The sequence below is a fragment of the Diplotaxodon limnothrissa genome, linkage group LG2 (assembly GCF_057381915.1).
Source record: "Diplotaxodon limnothrissa isolate DT_005_m linkage group LG2, D_limnothrissa_male_GT1.1, whole genome shotgun sequence".
Taxonomy (NCBI): domain Eukaryota; kingdom Metazoa; phylum Chordata; class Actinopteri; order Cichliformes; family Cichlidae; genus Diplotaxodon; species Diplotaxodon limnothrissa.
In genome coordinates this window covers 9,777,594-9,795,411 of record NC_140597.1, presented here as the reverse complement: position 1 = coordinate 9,795,411, position 17,818 = coordinate 9,777,594, and the positions used below count along the sequence as shown (strand labels likewise).

General features: G+C 42.5%; 1 protein-coding gene across 1 annotated transcript in view; it reads left to right on the top strand.

Annotated features, from left to right (window-relative positions):
• Positions 1-7,772: 7,772 nt before the first annotated feature.
• abca1b (ATP-binding cassette, sub-family A (ABC1), member 1B) overlaps positions 7,773-17,818 on the top strand; it is a 42,761-nt gene continuing 32,715 nt past the window's right edge. Inside the window, exons 1-3 of the mRNA XM_085360415.1 lie at positions 7,773-7,852; positions 11,728-11,831; positions 12,877-12,970. Coding sequence (XP_085216541.1) covers positions 7,783-7,852; positions 11,728-11,831; positions 12,877-12,970 — 268 coding nt within the window. The 5' untranslated portion in view covers positions 7,773-7,782. The remainder of the gene's footprint in view (positions 7,853-11,727; positions 11,832-12,876; positions 12,971-17,818) is intronic.

Below are 17,818 nucleotides of genomic sequence, written 5' to 3'. Positions count from 1 at the left end.
AGTCACAAATCCAAGCAGAATAAAAGAGCTGCTAATAGGCCATGTTTGCATTTCATTTACATTTATTCTGGTTTTACTTTCAAAATCAAACAAAGAAAGAAAATAACAATAAATAAACAAAAGGGAAAAAACTCCATTAGTTAATACATATTGAATCATATAGAATCAGGGAGGGGAACCCAGGGTTGGCCTGGGACAAGCTGGAGAGATTATATCTCTCAGCTGGCCCTGGACAAGCTGGAGGAGGTGGACGGGGAGAGGGAAGTCTGGGCTTCTCTGCTTAGGCTGCTGCCCCGCGACCTGGCCCCAGAGTGGAAGAAGATGGATGGATGGAGGGATGGATATCACGAGACAGGGATCATAATGAGCTTTTTGCCACTTGCTTGAGAACACTTGGGTATTGCCTCAGAGAGAATGGCTGATCTTATTAAACCACAGAGACACTGAGCGTTGTACCTTTGTAAAGTTTCAGCAGATTGAAATTCTGGATTTGAAAAATGATGCTTTCTTTTCATTTTTAAGCACTAAAAATGTTATTACAGCTGTTGGGAAACGAATATCCAAGAGTGGTATGAGGAAGACTTTTTGTTTGTAAGTGATTTATTGTTTTGTTGTTTTTATTTCAGACTTTCACACTTTATTGGTAAATGTAATTCAGAATACAAAAAAACAAAAAATAAAAAAGTAATCATTTGATTGCTGTTTGAGTTCCATGAGGTCCATGAGCATGTCCATGAGGCATGCTTAACAGTCTGGAATTAAGTCTGCACAGGCTGCAGCTTTATTAAACAAGAAATTGTATAAAATTTCTTGAGTAGGGAAATAATAATAGTTCTTGGTATTGGCTAGACTTGATATTTATCCATAAGATTAGCACTGTTATTAAATGTTGTTGTTATAGTGCTTATTTGAAGAGTTTCAGTTGGGTTTCAAAGCTCATCACAGTACAGAAACAGTACAGTGTTTAAAAGTAGAATGGGAGGGAGAACCTTCGGTTTTCAGGCCCCTCTTCTATGGAACCAGCTTCCGGTTTGGATTCAGGAAACAGACACTACTTTCAAGATTAGGCTTCAAATTTTCCTTTTTGCTAAAGCATATAGTTAGTGCTGGGTCAGGTGACCCTGAATCCTCCCTTAGTTATGCTGCAATAGGTGTAGACTGCTGATGGATTCCCATGATCCACTGAGTGTTTCTTCTTCACTCATATGTGTTTATACACCTCTCTGCATTTAATCATTACTTATTATTAATCTCTGGCTCTCTTCCACAGCATCCTCCCTTCACCCCTACCAGTCGGGGAGCAGATGGCCGCCCTTCCCTGAGATTGGTTCTGCTTGAGGCTTTTTCCTATTGAAAGGGAGTTTTTCCTTCCCACTTTCACCAAAGTGCTTGCTTATATGGGGACATGATTGTTGTGTTTTTCTCTGTTGTCTTTGTATTACTATAGGGTCTTTACCTTAAAATAGAAAGCACATTGCGGCAACTGCTGTTGTGATTTGGTACTGTATAAATAAACTTTTACTGAATTGAACAGAAGTTTATTAACAGGATCATCCAACATGTTCAACAAAGAAACCTTGCGTATTTATAACTGATGTGATGGGTGCAGTTTCACTCTGGTGCAGCAGAGGGCAGTGTGACACAGCAGATGCTTCATCATCGTCGGGAAAAACGCAACAAGACAACAAATTTAAACTTTCCAAGCTTTTACTTTATTTCACAGTAATAGACAACCAGGTTATTACAGGCTTTCTGAAATCTTATGTCAGCTAAAATCTATTAAAAGTGTGCTTTAATGTCTGCTAAAGTTCAAACAAACATCTTTTAATGCTTCCTGGGGGCAGCAGCTGGAAGTAAACTCTCACAGCTGGTTGTCATTTGTGCAGCTGTGCTGTCATGGTGATAAGTACCCTTTTGTAATTACCCACAAAAGAGCTCAGGTACAGCAGTGGTCTTCTGTGGCCCAGACTTGAATTCAGGTCATTTATTTCTGTTGCACACTTAGAAACAATCAGGAGTTTACTCAAGGTGCTTTCCAGACAACAAGTATACAGAAAAATATGCAGAATACACAGTGACAACACAGAATGGGTGGTGCAAAGGAAAAATCATGAAAATCTCATAAAAGGGATGTCAAATAGAGCAGCTTAGAGGAAAATACATTTAAAAAATATTATTGAATGGATAAAAGCTAAGCAAAAATGAGAACACAAAAAATATCTGTATGAATGTCTTTATATTAGTTCAGTTATTTAACTGAACATATAGGTGAACACAATCAGGGAATAACTTTAAAATAAAACAGGAAATAGCCAAACAATAGAACATAACTACTAATACCTGAGATGAAAGAGACCAGGAAACAGAAGGGACCAAGGTATAAACACAGAAACAAAGGAGGTACTGAAAGAAACACAAATGTACATACAATTTTCACAGGACTCTACTCTTTCCAGTGAAAACTTTCTTTTTCACATGAGTGTATCCTAATAACATGTAGTTAAGCACCCAAAACAGAACTCAGCGGGAATGTGGAAAACAACACTAGAGGCTAACTTCAAGCAAATAGCAAAAATCACCATTAACTGCGGAATCTACCAAGGAGATGTCCTGTGCCCACTGCTCTTCTACATAGGCCAGAACCCCTCAATGAGATTATTGAAAAGACTGGCTATGGATACCAGATGTTACGGTCTGTGTGGCAGACCGTGGGGATGAGAGGAATGAGGACCCAAGATGCAGGACTTAATGATGAAGGTAGTGCGTTTATTTACAGTGGTGCAAATAGTTCACAGAATAGATCCCCGTGTTTTCCCCTTGACTTCCGTGTCGTGTCTTCACCCACAAGTCCGTGCTCTTCCGCTCCTGTGTGTCCCCACACCCCGTGCTCGCTGCTCTTGTCTTCCCTGCACCTTCCTGGAGAAAATAACAAAGAGGCAACTTGTCAGGACACTCGACTACCGCAGGCATGCACTCGCTGAACTTGACATTTATCGACACTAACGTGGAGTCTCACACAACAATCCCATGCCGAGGAGCGCTCAGCCACAGCCTTAAGAAGCTCTCCAACGACACTTCATTAGCTTCAGGGTTTGTGATCATCTGCTTCAGGTGTGGCCATCCTCTAGACAGGATACGCCCACCAGGCCTACCTGAAACCCAGTACTCAGCCACATTCACAGACACACCCACTTGCCTATACATACAAGGATGGGGAATCACAAGAACAGCAGCAGTGCAGACAACACACACATCACAAAATAACAGCAATAATTATAACAGTAGTCCACGCTGCTCACGGACCCCGAGTCCCCGGAGCTTGAGTCCGTGACACCAGATACAGATGGAATTCAGCATCAGCCACCTCCTCTACATGGATGACACCAAGCTGTATGCGAGGAGTGAACGAGACCTCAATTCGCTAATCCACACCACAAGGATATACAGCAATGAGACTGGAATGTCATTCGGACTGAAGAAGTGTAGTCGGATGGTAACCAATAGAGTTAAGGTAGTCAGACCTGAGGGCATCGCACTACCAGAAGGCAGTATCAGCAATATCAGGGACAGCTACAAGCACCTTGGAATCCCACAAGCAAATGGAAACCATGAATAGGCAAGGAAAGCTGCAACCACAAAATACCTGCAGAGGGTCAGGCAAGTCCTGAAAAGTCAGCTGAATGGGAAGAACAAGATCAGGGCAATCAAAACCTACACCCTACCGGTGATCAGGTACCTTGCTGGAATAATAAGCTGCTCAAAGGAGGAGATAGAAGCCACTGACATCAAGACAAGGAAGCTCCTGAAAATGCCGAGTGGCCGGCATAGTATACCTGTATAGTATATCTGTGCCAAGTATTGTCTGGAAGTCCTGAGGGACAATGTCCGCTTTTATTAAAGTCAGTAAAGTCTGTACATCATCATATCAGTGAATATTAGTGCCAAATACCTAATAGATGCTAAAGTTTTTTAAATTCTCTGTACATTAAAGAGATTTTTCAAAAATAATAACTCTGAGGGGCAGCTCTTTCTCTGTGACAGGTCTGTGTGAACACTGAGTGTATACGGCAGAAGATTTTTAGGGTGACAGTTGAAGGGATTGTGTTTCTGTGGCACAACAGCTCAGATGCATGATTATATCGCATGTATCCAGCTGTGTGATCATCTGGAGCCAGGCCTCTGGGTCAGCAATCAAGCTGTGATGTCACTGTACAAACACCAATGAAATGGCTCCACTCTCACCTACTTATACAAAAGTCATACAGTTTGTGTGAGTGTTTTACTAGTTTGTGGTTTAGTATTTGGAACATTCTGATTCATTGTTAATCACCCAGGTAAGAAAATCAAATCACAAAAAGTTGATTCTGTGGGAGAAATGTGTCATCCAGGTAACTTCTTCGGTCTCAGCAGGCTTGTCCAAACTTATAAACAATACATTTGCAAACATTCACAGAGAGTTGGGGAATGGTTGCAATCACAGCATTATAAGATGGTCAAAGATGTACTCACAGGAATTGAGGAAGAGTATATCTTTCACCATCCAACAGTGCATCAGCAGAATCTTGATAAGTTGAGTTTCATTTTTGATTAATAGAAACCATAAAGTTAAAAATAAACATTTTCCTGAATTATCTAAAGAAATCTAGACTCCTGCGTGAGAATATCAGGATTTCTTTTATTGTCTGAGATTCATTTTATTTTCTGAGTACGTCCTACCAGTGAGTCATCCATCAATTTAATGTGTCTAGTCAGGTCCTTGGACCACCTCAGCTGGCTCCCTTTGTTGTCGAGGACTAGCAGTTCTGCTCTGAGTTTCTCCAATATGACCAACCCCCTACCTTCCTCCTCATCTCTCCCAGAGAGGCCAGACACCCTCCATGGATCACCACCTTATCACTACTTAGTGTAAAATGTAGTAAAACAAAATAAATACCAAGTAAAATGGGCAAGCAACTTAAAATACATTAAAAGGGCAAACCACATTAACGTGTAATGAATTAAAATTCTAAATACCCCTTAGGTACTTCAGTGAAGGCTGGGTCAGTAAAACTAACATCAACTTAGTAACAGAATAAATGTTTCAGCAATCAGTGAGCTCTAATCAGTGAATACATTCACACAGTTCCAGACTTAAAAAACAAACAAACAAGATAACAAAATAAAGAAACTACAAAATGGAGTAAGCAATGTGTATGTCAGGTTAAAGATCACTAAATAAATAAAGATCTAGTACGTTGCGTCTTCAGTGTTCTCATTTCACATGAATCACAGCGGAAACTCTCTTATTGTGAAATATCAGCTGGGCCGTCTTTTATTGTGAAACAGTGAATCCAGCTGCTGGTGACCGATAGAAACCCCGCAAAGTGAGCGCTCCATCAATGGACTCTCAGAATGACCGGAAGCGTTGATACCACAATAAAAGCATATAAAAGCAATATAAAATACAAAAGCGATATAAAAACGATTTTCTTTTCATGCTTTTTAACAGGTTTAACTTTAAATTTTTAAATTTTCATCGGACCCGTTAAAACAAAAGCACTTCTTGAACAAAATACTCACAGAACTAATAGAAAGTTATTTTATAATACTAAAGTTTTTATATTTTGGTTGTTTCTGTCTTTTATTTTTATTCTTTGCCTGTACTTGACCGGTTGTTACCAATTTACCTAACTTATAATTGTACTGCAGTCATACAATATCAAGAGTCTTATTTTTTTTCCTTAATTAATAAGATTGCATAAAATCTTATAAAATAAAATAAAGGTATTATATTTCATAAATTTAAATCAGGTAGCCTATTTGTTAGCTTTTTATCTATTGGTCCACACTAAAAATGTATTATTTAATTAATTTTATTAGTTCCTTATGACAGGGTAAAAACCCCCACAAAATATCTCTGGTAAAAAGCAGAAATGAAATTGAAATATAAATATTGTTTCACTTTAAAATACACGAATGAATTGTCACTTTTAAAGAATAAATATGTTAAATATTATATAAAATATGATACACAATATACAATATTTAAACTATATTATCTAAAAATAGAATGTGATAAGATAAATATTTAAAAAAGGCACCCTTAAAATGTGCTCTTTAGAGTGTAGTGCAGCTGGATAAAGAGCACTGACATGCTCACTACCCTCCACCTGAAGTCAGCAGCAAAAATCAATAAACCTGAAAGATCCGGTCTATGTAGATGAATTTAAGTAGATTTGCTTTGATTAGATCTGGAGGCAATTACATCAATGACTGCTTTCACGGACTTTTCTGTTGTTTTAGGGTTGCTCAGCTTTGACATTTGCTTGTTTTGTGTTTTTTGTTGTTATCCTGGTTGAATAAATTTTTCATTAATTATTTCCAAAACATAAACAAGTACAAAATCACACACCGGTTTGTAAAACTTCCACCAGTACGGGTGTTGGACTTCCTCACTGGCAGAACTCAGGTGGTGAGGGTGGGTAGATGCGTCTCTAACAGCATCACCATCAACACAGGAGCAGCACAGGGATGTGTCCTCTCGCCACTGCTCTACTCCCTCTACACTTCAGACTGTGTGGCCACCCACGGCTCCAACACCATTGTGAAGTTTGCTGACGACACAGTGGTGTTGGGTGCCATCTCCAACAACGATGAGGCGGCCTACATGGATGAAGTGAAGAATCTGGCATCGTGGTGCCAGGACAACCACCTCCAGCTGAACGTCAGCAAGACCAAGGAGCTGGTGGTGGACTTCAGAAGGAGTCAGCACAGAGACTACAAGCCCATTATCATCAATGGAGCTCCAGTGGAGAGGGTGCAGTCCTTCAAGTATCTCGGTGTCCACATCTCCTCAGACCTGACATGGTCTGCCCACATTCAGGTCCAGACCAAAAAGGCTAGGCAGCGCCTGTATCACCTACGACAACTGAGGAAGTTCAGGGTCTCTCCAAAGATCCTCAGGATTTTCTATACAGGTGCTGTGGAGAGCATCCTCACACAGAACATCACATCCTGGTTTGAGAACAGCTGTGTAAAGGACCAAACAGCTCTTCAGAGAGTGATCCGTACAGCAGAGCGATGCTACAGGATTGCTCTCCCCTCGCTTCAGGACACCTACACCAGGAGATGCCGGACTAGAGCAGCGCAGATACTGAAGGACCCGTCCCATCCTGGCATCCGGGCAAGGACAGAGAGACTCAAGAGGAGCTTCTATCCCCAAGCCCCCCCCCCCCCCCCCCCCCCCCAAACACACACACGCCCTCTCACCCCCCCCCCCCCCCCCCCCACACACACACACACACACACACGCCCTCTCACATCATCCATAAGTGACTGAGACACACACGCCCTCTCACATCATCCATAAGTGACTGAGACAGGACTCTCTTCTAGACACTCTAAACCCACTGGCGCAATGTACATTTCGAATTCCTTTAATTTTAAATATTGTCTATTTTGTAAAATGTTCAGATGTCTATTCTTATTTAATTCACTTAATGTACAGAATTCACCTGCTTGCTACATGCTGCTGCTGCACATTCACTTAATGTATATATTATATATAATGTTCTTCCTCCCCCCTTTTGCACAAGTCGAGGAACGTGTCAGGTTTCATTTCACTGTTTGTTATACTTGTATAACTATGCATGTGACGAATAAAGAACCTTGAACATTCTTGTAGTTCATTTCCTCCATGGCGGTCGGGTTTTATTTTGAAGGTGCTAGGCGGAAGTGTGTTGTGACTATTGAGGCTTTACTCCGGTGAGTTTTGTCCGGCGGCTGCTGCTCCGTGAGGAGCAGATGCTGCTGAGTGAAGGCAGAGGACAAGACAGGGAGTCCCGGACCGAGCAACTGACTGCTAGCCACACAGGTGAGATCACTTCGCTTCTCTCCTCCTGTCCCCCTCTTTCATGTTCTCCCCTCTGCTTCTGCTCTTTAATCCGGTTTAACTGCGGACTTGGTTTAAACGCTTCACCTTTTTTTTTCTCAGGGGGAAAGGGAAAAGTTCGCTTTAGGTTCTCGGACTGAATAAAAAGCATAGAAGAGGCTCCAAAATAAACTCCAAAGAACAAAAAGTGAGACAGTAAAGAGGAGGAGGACATCGGGGTGTGAACCCGGTTTACGTCAAACTCTTTAAAAAACAGAATAAACTCTTGCTTTCAAAGTGCATTTTAATACATTTAGCGGGGGTTATTTGGATTTTTAATAAAGTTTTAAAGCGAGTTGTGAAACAGAATGTGCAGTTTGTGATCGTAGCGCTGGGGACGCTGCAGCAGCCGTAGTTGAGGTTTTATGAATCAAACTCCTAAAGCGGTATCGAACTGCACATCAAAGCTTCTGACATGTTTTATCTGCCCGGAAATGTTTATTCCTGAACCTCCACATGTGAGTGTGTGTGAAATGTTCATATTTACTCAGCTTTTTTTTTTACGCCACACAGCCTCCTTCACAGTCCCAGGGGAGTAAAATCTGATGAGCTGAAACCAGCAGCAGAATCTGCTTTTAGAAAGTCTGTGAAGAGAAGCTCAGTTTTTATGTGTTGTAGATGATGCCAAGTCAGGCTGCAGTATTGTCATATTTCCTCAGTGCGTGTGTGTGTGTGTGTGTGTGTGTGTGTGTCACGCTGTCTATTAGAACCCACAGACATTAAATCCTCAGTCTGGGAGTGTTATCACTGATGATTGGATTCGAATCATTTCCCTTAATCAGTAACTGCATTGATTTGTTTGACGATGACAGTGTGGCGTTTTAGAGGTGAAATGTGGAGTTGCAGATTTACCTGATCGAGCTTTATCGATAAAGTTTTCTATAGATGAAGCAGCTGTTGTGCCGTAGGCCGTTTCTGACCTTCTGATTTAATCATGGGCACACCACAAGAAACAAGTGTGTGTGTGTGTGTGTGTGTGTTAGAGGCGGAGCTGCAGCTCATTGATCAGTGTGAGTAAAGGTGTGTGTGTGTCCATGTGGTCTCCTTCCTTTTTGCCCAATCACATTGATCAGTCAGGCCAGTGCTGATTAAACTCTCCACTGCTGCTTAAACTACTTTCAGATCAGTGAAAACTTTATTTAAAACCACGGGCGGCTCAGACTATTCTCGACTTTGCTCAAAGATTAAGGCAGATTAGTTGTAACTTTCAAAACTAAAGACTACGCCCAGGATAAGTAACGCTAAGTCTTATTTCAGAGACGTGCCTGAGGAGCTGCCCCGATGGCAAAGGACGGAAGAAACTTAAACAACACAGCTGATAATTTGCACGGCACAAAAGAAAGAGAAGAAATCGAGCTCAGCAGTTTAGATTAAAGACGTGATCCTAACATACAGGTGACAGGCATGAATATAAATGCCAGCGGTGATAGGAGAAGATCAGTTCCAGCTTAAACGCTCAGCACTCATCACTTCTTAAGCATGCACTGCAGCTCTTCACATGTGTTTGCTCAGATCAGATTAATCATGCCTGAAAGCTGCAGCTCCCAGTTGACGTCCAGCTGATCCCTGCGGTGATGCAGCAGGTAGATGTCCAGAGAGCGTACATCGATTCGTTTTAGACTCCATCTTTAGTGCCTGCTTTGTGATGAGACAAGACGCAACGAAAAACTCCCTTTTCAGGCTTGGGTAGGGGCATCCATCTGCTGCGACCGGTTGGCGGTGAGGGGAGGAAGACAGGATAAAGACACACTAGAGCCAGAGGTGAATAATAACTAAAATTCCTTCAAAAGGATCTTCCTCGAAATATAATTCAAATAAAAAAATTTAAAGATGAAGAAAAGTCATTGTCGGGGTTTCTGCTATACACAGGGATGGATTCTGGGCGTTTTTGACTGTAAGGGTTATTACCCATTAAAACAGACTGTGAGAGTCACCTAGTCCCTAATTCCTGGTCCCCTTCTTAGGGTCCTGTTCTGTTACCATGTCCTGAATCTCATTAACACCACAAGTAACACCTGAGCTGCCTAAACCCGGCGACAGGACGCATGATGACCTCTCACACCACCCAGACTTTAAACCCGAGACCTGCAGGTTAAAGAGCGACACCTGTGGCTCACTCTCAGGTTATTGTAGCGCACGTGTAAAACCAGCTCGCTTTCTTATTTTCTTATCAAGTTTTACTGTTTCTGCATCCGAGAGTCTGCAGGGTGACATGAAGTTTGTTATCAGACGGTGAGGGTGGGGCTCGGCGTGGACATCCTTAGGCTCTGCAGCTCTCGGTGTCCACACCAGTATGTGGGAGCTGAATGATTAAAATCAATACAAAATAAAATACAGAACTAGAGAGCATTGCATCTGCGTGTTGCCCTACATTGTGCGTGTTCTGCTTTTTTGTAAAGAAAACCACCAGTGGCCCACGAGAAGTTCTCAGAAACAGGGGCTGACGTCACATGGGTGAATATTGCTGACTGGAGCTTTAGTTGACATCTCTTATTTATTGAAATGTCTGACCTTAAACACCGCATATCGTATCTAAGTGCGTATTCATGCCGCAGTAAAGGAAGAGATAAAGCTTTTGTTTCAAGCTTTATGGTGTAGATTTTCACGTGCACTTTGAGGCGTTTGAGTGCTTACACGCTGGATTTAAATCACAGGTGCTCAGATTGTTATTAGCGTGCAGGAGTGTTTTGCTTGGTTCAGACTTTCAGACCAATTGCAGTTACGGCAAAAAACTCGCAAAGAGAAACAAAATCACTTGGCATGTGTTTGAAGATGCAGAAACATATTTATTTGCAGCTTCTCGGTATTAGACCTTCCTTGAGTTCTCTACCTTTTCTGCTAATTAGTGTGTGGGAGGCTGTTTGCAGATCCAGACCTGAAAAAAAGTCAAAATACGAGGAAGGGATCAAGTTTTTACTGAATGATGGTTTGATGTTATACAAAGTGGGATAAAGTAACGCCTACAGGAAGGCAACAAGATGGATGTGCTCTCTGTTTAATAAAGTCATAATAGAAGGCAGTAGTCATCACGGTTCAAAACGAGACCCAGCCCATGCAGGTGATGATGGCAGGGTGGAGGTATGCGAGGTGAAGTTGTTTTTGTGCTGTTGCATGATTACAAACTCAAGCTAAAGCAAACCAGAGTGCATGAAACCAAAACGTGAACCTTAGTTTGGAGTTTGTGGTGTGAGAGACCCTCAGGTGTGTATTTTTAAATCCTGAACGTTGGATTCATAGCCAGAAGTGACCGAATCTGGATGAGAGGGTGGAGTAAACCCGGGAGGAAAACAAGAGAGCTGAGAGGGTAAAAAAGGAGATTTTCTTAGATTCACCTACGCTATAAATAATTCTAAGGAGATGAAATCCTGACTCCAGAAGGATACCTGGATCTGAAACGGGTTGCGATGTTCTCCTGAGATCATCCAGGAGACGCCCACAGTTCTGATTTCAGTTTGATGTGTTTGTAAAGATGTGACGGCAGATGTGCAGTTTGCTCCAAAGGTTCCTGGGTCAGGATTCGATCACCTTAAAAAAATACACATGTCAGGTCTCTGATTAAAATCCTCAGATAATTTAAAAATGTTTGATGAGATTTTAATTTGTGTTTAACTTTGTGAAATATTTCCTGTTTTATTTCCAAATGCTCTCGCTAAGAATGAAGAGGGAACCCTGTGAGGATGACTCTGATGGGAAACACTGGGACAGTTGCTGACTGTGTTTCAGCTGATAACTTGGACTGAGATCAGCAGCTTCAGTATCTGATGTGACCTTTGACCCCTGCACCTTTGAGCTCAGTGTTGTTTTGTGCTTTAATGCAGAGCGAGCAGCTGCTGACGATTATTCAGGCGGAGCAGGAATGTCTGTCACTACACAGCTGGGTCTGCTGCTGTGGAAGAACTTCACCTACAGACGACGACAGACGGTCAGTCACACACACACGCACACACATCAGGGCTTAGCCTGTCAACCTTTACATCACTTTTCATTCATCAGGGTGTCATTTGGTCCATAAAAAGTCTTTTTAAAGGTTTTTGTTTTTCAGTTTCTGCATTATTCAGTCAATCACTTGGTCCATAAATAACCTTTAGACCCTTAAAATCTTAAATGTTGGACTGAACGAAATATATTGCTAGACAAAACAGTCGATTAGGCTGCTTTTATGAGCCTTTACCTTCCTGTCCTTAAAGAAACTGCACCTTCTGCTCTGACATGTTGGATTTATTAATCAGTCATGTGGTTCCTGAAACAGCCGATATCTTTAGCTGAAGGAAAAAGTGTTTGTGGGATTTTTACAGATGGTTACAGAAGAAAAGTCTAAAAGCGTGGAATAAATGCCATGTTGTTTGTATATGTTATCAGTGTGTGCCTGTCCTCGGAGAAAGAACTACTTGTATAGCAATTTAGATTAAATGTTATTTAGCTGATCAGTTTCTGGATAAATCAATCGCTTGATTGTTTGATAACATGTCTGATAACAGAGAGAAACATTTTTTAATGATGCTTTTATGCAAAGCATCATGTGAGGAGCTGGAAATACAAAAAATACTTTTATTTTCTACATTTTTATGTTTGCAAACTGAGATGAAGCTGACTTTAACTGGTTCAGTTTGTGTTACCTGGATAGACCACCTGTTTGACTTGTTTTATGTTTGACCACAGAAACAAAGCGGTCAGTGTGATGGGGGTTTAAGGTCACCTCTCTGGAGTTATGTGGGTTTTTTTGTTTTTTGGGGGGGATTTTCACTCGACCCTGATCAGTAACCTGGTTTGGGCTCCGTGCTCTGCTGCTGATCGATCAGTGACTTTTCATTAATTATGAATAACTTCTGATAATAAACACGTGAAGCTTAAAAGGAGCCAATCAGGAGGCTTTTAGACCGCATGCACGCACTCTTTTTGTGTTTCTCTAATGGTTTCCCGTTTCTAGCTGGATTACGTGTCAAAGTGTGTGTCTGTGTGTGTTTCAGCTCCAGCTCCTGGCGGAAATCGTCTGGCCCCTCTTCATCTTCTTCATCCTCATCTCTGTGCGGCTGAACTACCCTCCCTACGAGCAGCATGAGTGTGAGTTGAAAACCTTTATTTAAACGCTAATCAAACGGCGCTCTGGTTCAGAGCCTGAGCCGATCGATCCATTGAGGCAACGGCTGCCCCAGTTTCACAAAGTTTCAAGAGATGAAGAGTGATGTCGGAGAGCATCCTCATCCAATCAGCCTGCAGCATCGTGTCTGTTTGATCTGGGAGACAAATCTTGGTGTGACGCGAAGTTTATGCTTGTCATGGTTGACCCAGCACACGGAGCTTCGGGCTAAAAATGATGATGTCATAAACATGGTGGTGACAACATCAGGCGGTGTTTGACGTATGTTGGACGTCATCTACGTTGACTTCGTTTTTCAGCTACGAAAGTGATTTTCTTTGCACAAAAAATGAGCACAGCTTCTGCTAGAAACACTGTCAAACCAAAACAGAACTGGACCAGCACCAGTCAGGTGGTGCAAATACGCGCTGGAGGTGAGAGACATGAACACAAAGGTTCAAATCTAGAACATTCCTGCTGTGAGGTGCAGCACCATTATATAAATCACACAATAGGCGTGTTTCTGACCCCAGCATCATCATGGAGGGGGGATAGAACTACTTTAATTTGTGCACCCTGACCCCGTCTCCTCCTCCGGCGTGGCAGTGAGGGTGTCAGTTATTGGTGGTCACACAGGGGGCGATCAGGCTGTAGGCACATACATTCCAGCCCAGTCCAGCTGGAGTCCTGTTTTCAGGTGTTCCTGGAGGGTCCAGGGGCGGCCAGATGAGTGCTGGAATATCTTGTGCTGGTTATCATCTCTCTTCAGACCCTTGCACCTTTAGGAACATCTGATATCAGTTTCACACTGATTGATTTCTCATTACCCGAGGTTATTGATTGACAGTGGTCCTGGAAGCAGGAGGAAGTGCAGTATTGCTTACTGCTGCAGGATTTCAAATTAAAGCTTCATGTGCTAAATGAATCTCCCCGTGTTGTTTATCACGAGGAGCTTGTTTTTTATAAAAGGCCACAGTGATCCATCGACAATCAAAAAGCTCTGATAGGAGTGCTAAACTGCACGAAAGGGTTAAACCTCACTTCAGCGTCTTCTTTTTCCGTCTCAGCGTAGACCTCGATGTTGCATAAATAAATCAGCTGTTTGAAATCAGATGTTTTGAACATCTTCCCAAGCCTGAAAGGAAATATGACGAAGGACATGGAGAAGTTGGAGAGAAGAAGCTGACTCAGACAGGAAGTTATGGTGATCTCACAGAGAGAGAAAGCAGGAAAACATTTTCCAGGTTACTTCCACATGGAAACGATCTCAAGTTTGAATCAAAGGTGTTCGAAGCTGGACTGAACTGCAGATGGAAATTGGTCTTTTTTAAGTTTTCTGTTATGTGTAGATTCAACACCGATTCATCTCTTGAGTTTGGCGAATTTTTATGTTTGAGTGATTCATTTGTTAATGCTAAATGGTTAAAAATGGTCAGGTATAAGAACTGGACTGAAAATGAGTGAAAAAGCAGCAAATGTCCAGAGAAAAACTGGATTTTGCTCCTTGAAAGCAAAATATGAAGACGTGAAGCGGTGACTCAGTAGCGAAGGTCCACTTTAAACCTATAGCGAATGGTTGTGTGATGCGAGGCCTTTTCGCCCGGCGAGCGCTGTGAAAATGAAGAAAAACTGAACATCTGCTGGTAACTCCATTTATTAGTCACATGTCAGCAACTTAATTATGTTTCCACCCATCTGTTTGTTCATTTACTTTGAGCATTGACTGACACGTCCGCTCGGCGAAAGCTGACGTCACCCGACGTCTGTAGCTGGGGTGGCTGTAGCTCAGGTGGCAGAGCAGGTCAGCCACTAATCAGAAGGTTGGTGGTTCGATCCCAGGCTGCCTCCTGGCTGCATGCCAAATATCCTTGGGCAAGAAACTAACCCCATGTTTGCCTACTGGTGGTGGTCAGAGGGCCCGGTGGCGCCAGTGTCCGGCAGCCTCGCCTCTGTCAGGGCAGGGCAGCTGTGGCTACAATGTAGCTTGCCATCGCCAGTGTGTGAATGTGTGTGTGAATGGGTGAATGACTGAATGTAGTGTAAAGCGCTTTGGGGTCCTATGGACTAGAAAAGCGCTATACAAATGCAGGCCATTTACCATAACAGTCCAGACCTCAAAAACACAGACTTCACAATTGATCAGTTCACGTTCTTCCCATCAACTGATCGGTAAACTCTTCCACCGCTGCAGATGATATTGTGCAGCCAACAGTCATATTTTAACCTGGATGAACCCTGTGAGATATAAAGTCACGATCTGGGACGACCCCAACCCCAAACTGTTTTACAGCAGTTCCGGAAAAAAAAGAAGACTTCCTGTCGTGTGTTTTCATGCTGAGACTTTGAAGGAAAAAAAGTAATTTTTCTCATTTGTTGAGCAGTTCAGTTGAAAAACAAAGGAAGAACAGCCTAAAATTGTTTAAGAGAAATTAGTGGAATCAGTGGAAATATACCAGTGTTTTTCCACACTGCTGTCCTTAGAGACCTATTGTTATTCCACCCCCGTGAAATCTTTACCGTAAAGGCATTCAAGCAACTTGTCCAGATCAAGAAATGCTTTTAAGTGTTAACTTTTTACTATTAAATCTGGCATCACTGCACCGGGAATATCTGTGATTTTACTGGGAATTTGTCACAGTTAATAACAGCAATTTGCTGTAATTGACTCTTCAGCCGTCTTTTCATCTCGCTCTGTTGAAGCTCAGGAAATCCTTCCTTAAAACGACGCAGTTAAACTTTTAAAATGTAACACATGTCGGCATAAACCGACTCAAATAGGGTGTAAAATGCCAAAGTTTAAAATGACTGAGGGGATCTTGAGATAATCTGGTGTCAGCGGCTGAAGATGAAGAATCAGAAGCTTCAGGCTATACTTTTTTACTGGATGAATGAAACCTGCCTCACAGGAAACAAAAGGAAACGCTTTCATTCCTCACCGATTATCTCAGAGGAGGAGCGCCTCTCTGCCTCACTCGGGCCAAACGTCAACATCAGGAGATGAAGACGGAGCAGGAAGCTGCTCGTCTTCCTCTTTCCCCGTGAAAGCAGAAGCTCTGGGCACTCGAAGTACTTTCACTTCTCGTGCTGTGTGAGAATAGTTGTGCAGTGCTTCACGCAGCATGTGAGCTGCAGGGACGTGTTGAAACTCGCCACGCTGGATCAGAGACGAGCTGGAGCCCGCTCGATCCTTTAATATCCAGTTTTACACACCAGCATAGCTTTGAACATGTTCATGGAGACGAATTTATAATGGTTAATCCCTCTGCGTGGGCACTTTGGGTCAACACCGCGTGCTAAACGTGCTGTACAAATTAATGTGACTTGACGTGACACGACAGCTCCGCTGCACACAGTTCAAACTTTTCTGTTTGTTTTTGTGGCATATATTCAGAGCTGCTGAGCTGCTTTCAGCTGTAGATCCCACTTTTCTTTCAGGCGATTGTCCACCATGCCGGCCAAAAACATCAGAAGTATAATGGATGTGATTGAGTCAACAGGGTAAAATTACTTTTTAAGATTAATTTCTAAAGAGAATGTGGCTGTTGACATCACCTTTAACGAGTCTGAATCAGTCATGTGAGGGCAGTCTCCTTCATCTGTGGCTTCTTTTTAAGGTTTTTCCACATTATTCACTTCAGTTGACTCTGTTTACAGCATCTAAAAAAAGTTTAGATGCTGTTTAAAATCTAAAGCGTAAAACCAAAGTGTGGATGTTTCATCCTAAAGCAACTCGTCAAGTGTTGAAATTTGATTGTCTTTTTAAAAAATATCAGCTCTTTCTCAAATTCAGTTGTTAACACGCTTGAGTGAAGTTGTTACGGGAGAACGTTTCCCACTGAGGTGCATCACATCTGTACACCAACGTGTTACTCCAAAACCTCTGACCTTTCAGGGGTGTACTTGAATGCATCGCCAAGTCTCACAGGTGATTTAAGAGTTAAGGCGTGGTTGAAAAACTCACCTGCTGCACTGTGACCAGATAAAGAAGCGCTTTGGGAAGAACATATTTCAACTGTGCTCCTGAGCAAATAAGATAAGATACCTTTATTAGTCCCACAAGTGGGAAATTTCATGTTAAGGCTGCCGATCTAGTGCACGCAATAGCGGCGCCATCTTACCCCCCGACCATACATACATGACACAAAAACATCACATGGGGAAGACAGGTCAGAGGAGTATGCACAACACGAGGAAAGATAAGGAGAAAAAAATAACTCCCCCAGACTGAGCTCCAACAGGGAGATCAGTTTGAGAACAGAAAAAAAACACCTCTGCACATAAGAGCACATGAAAAAACTCTTAATACACCAAAGAAACACATGACAAGCAACAGGGATGGGTAAAGGGTGAGAGACAGCCAGTGTAGACAGTGCATCCGGCCTGCAGCATAAGCGCTGGTCTCCTTGATCCACCGTCGGCATCGGAAGGGAATAAGCGTCGAAGGTGTTTGGAGGGGGAGGGGGGATGAGTGTACATCTGCGTGTGTGTGTGTGTGTGTGTGTGTGTGTATATATGTCCAAATGAGTTTATTTTACCAACTTCCAGCAAACTCTGAACACCTCAGGGGCCACGATAAGTGAAATTACTAAATAAAGCAGCCAGCTGACTGAGGTGTAACCACGCTGGAATATAACTGCAAAGAAAACAACGTGATGATGTGGATGGTGTGACGCAGTTATCACAGCAGAGTCAGGCCACAGTGCGTAGATCCACATGTTTGAGTTGGCAGCACGAAACAGAAGTTCTGTTTCATAACAAGTCACAGACAAGAGAGTCTCCACCTGCTGCTGGGACAGGTGGAGGACTGAAGGATATCCCTTTAGTCTGTCTGT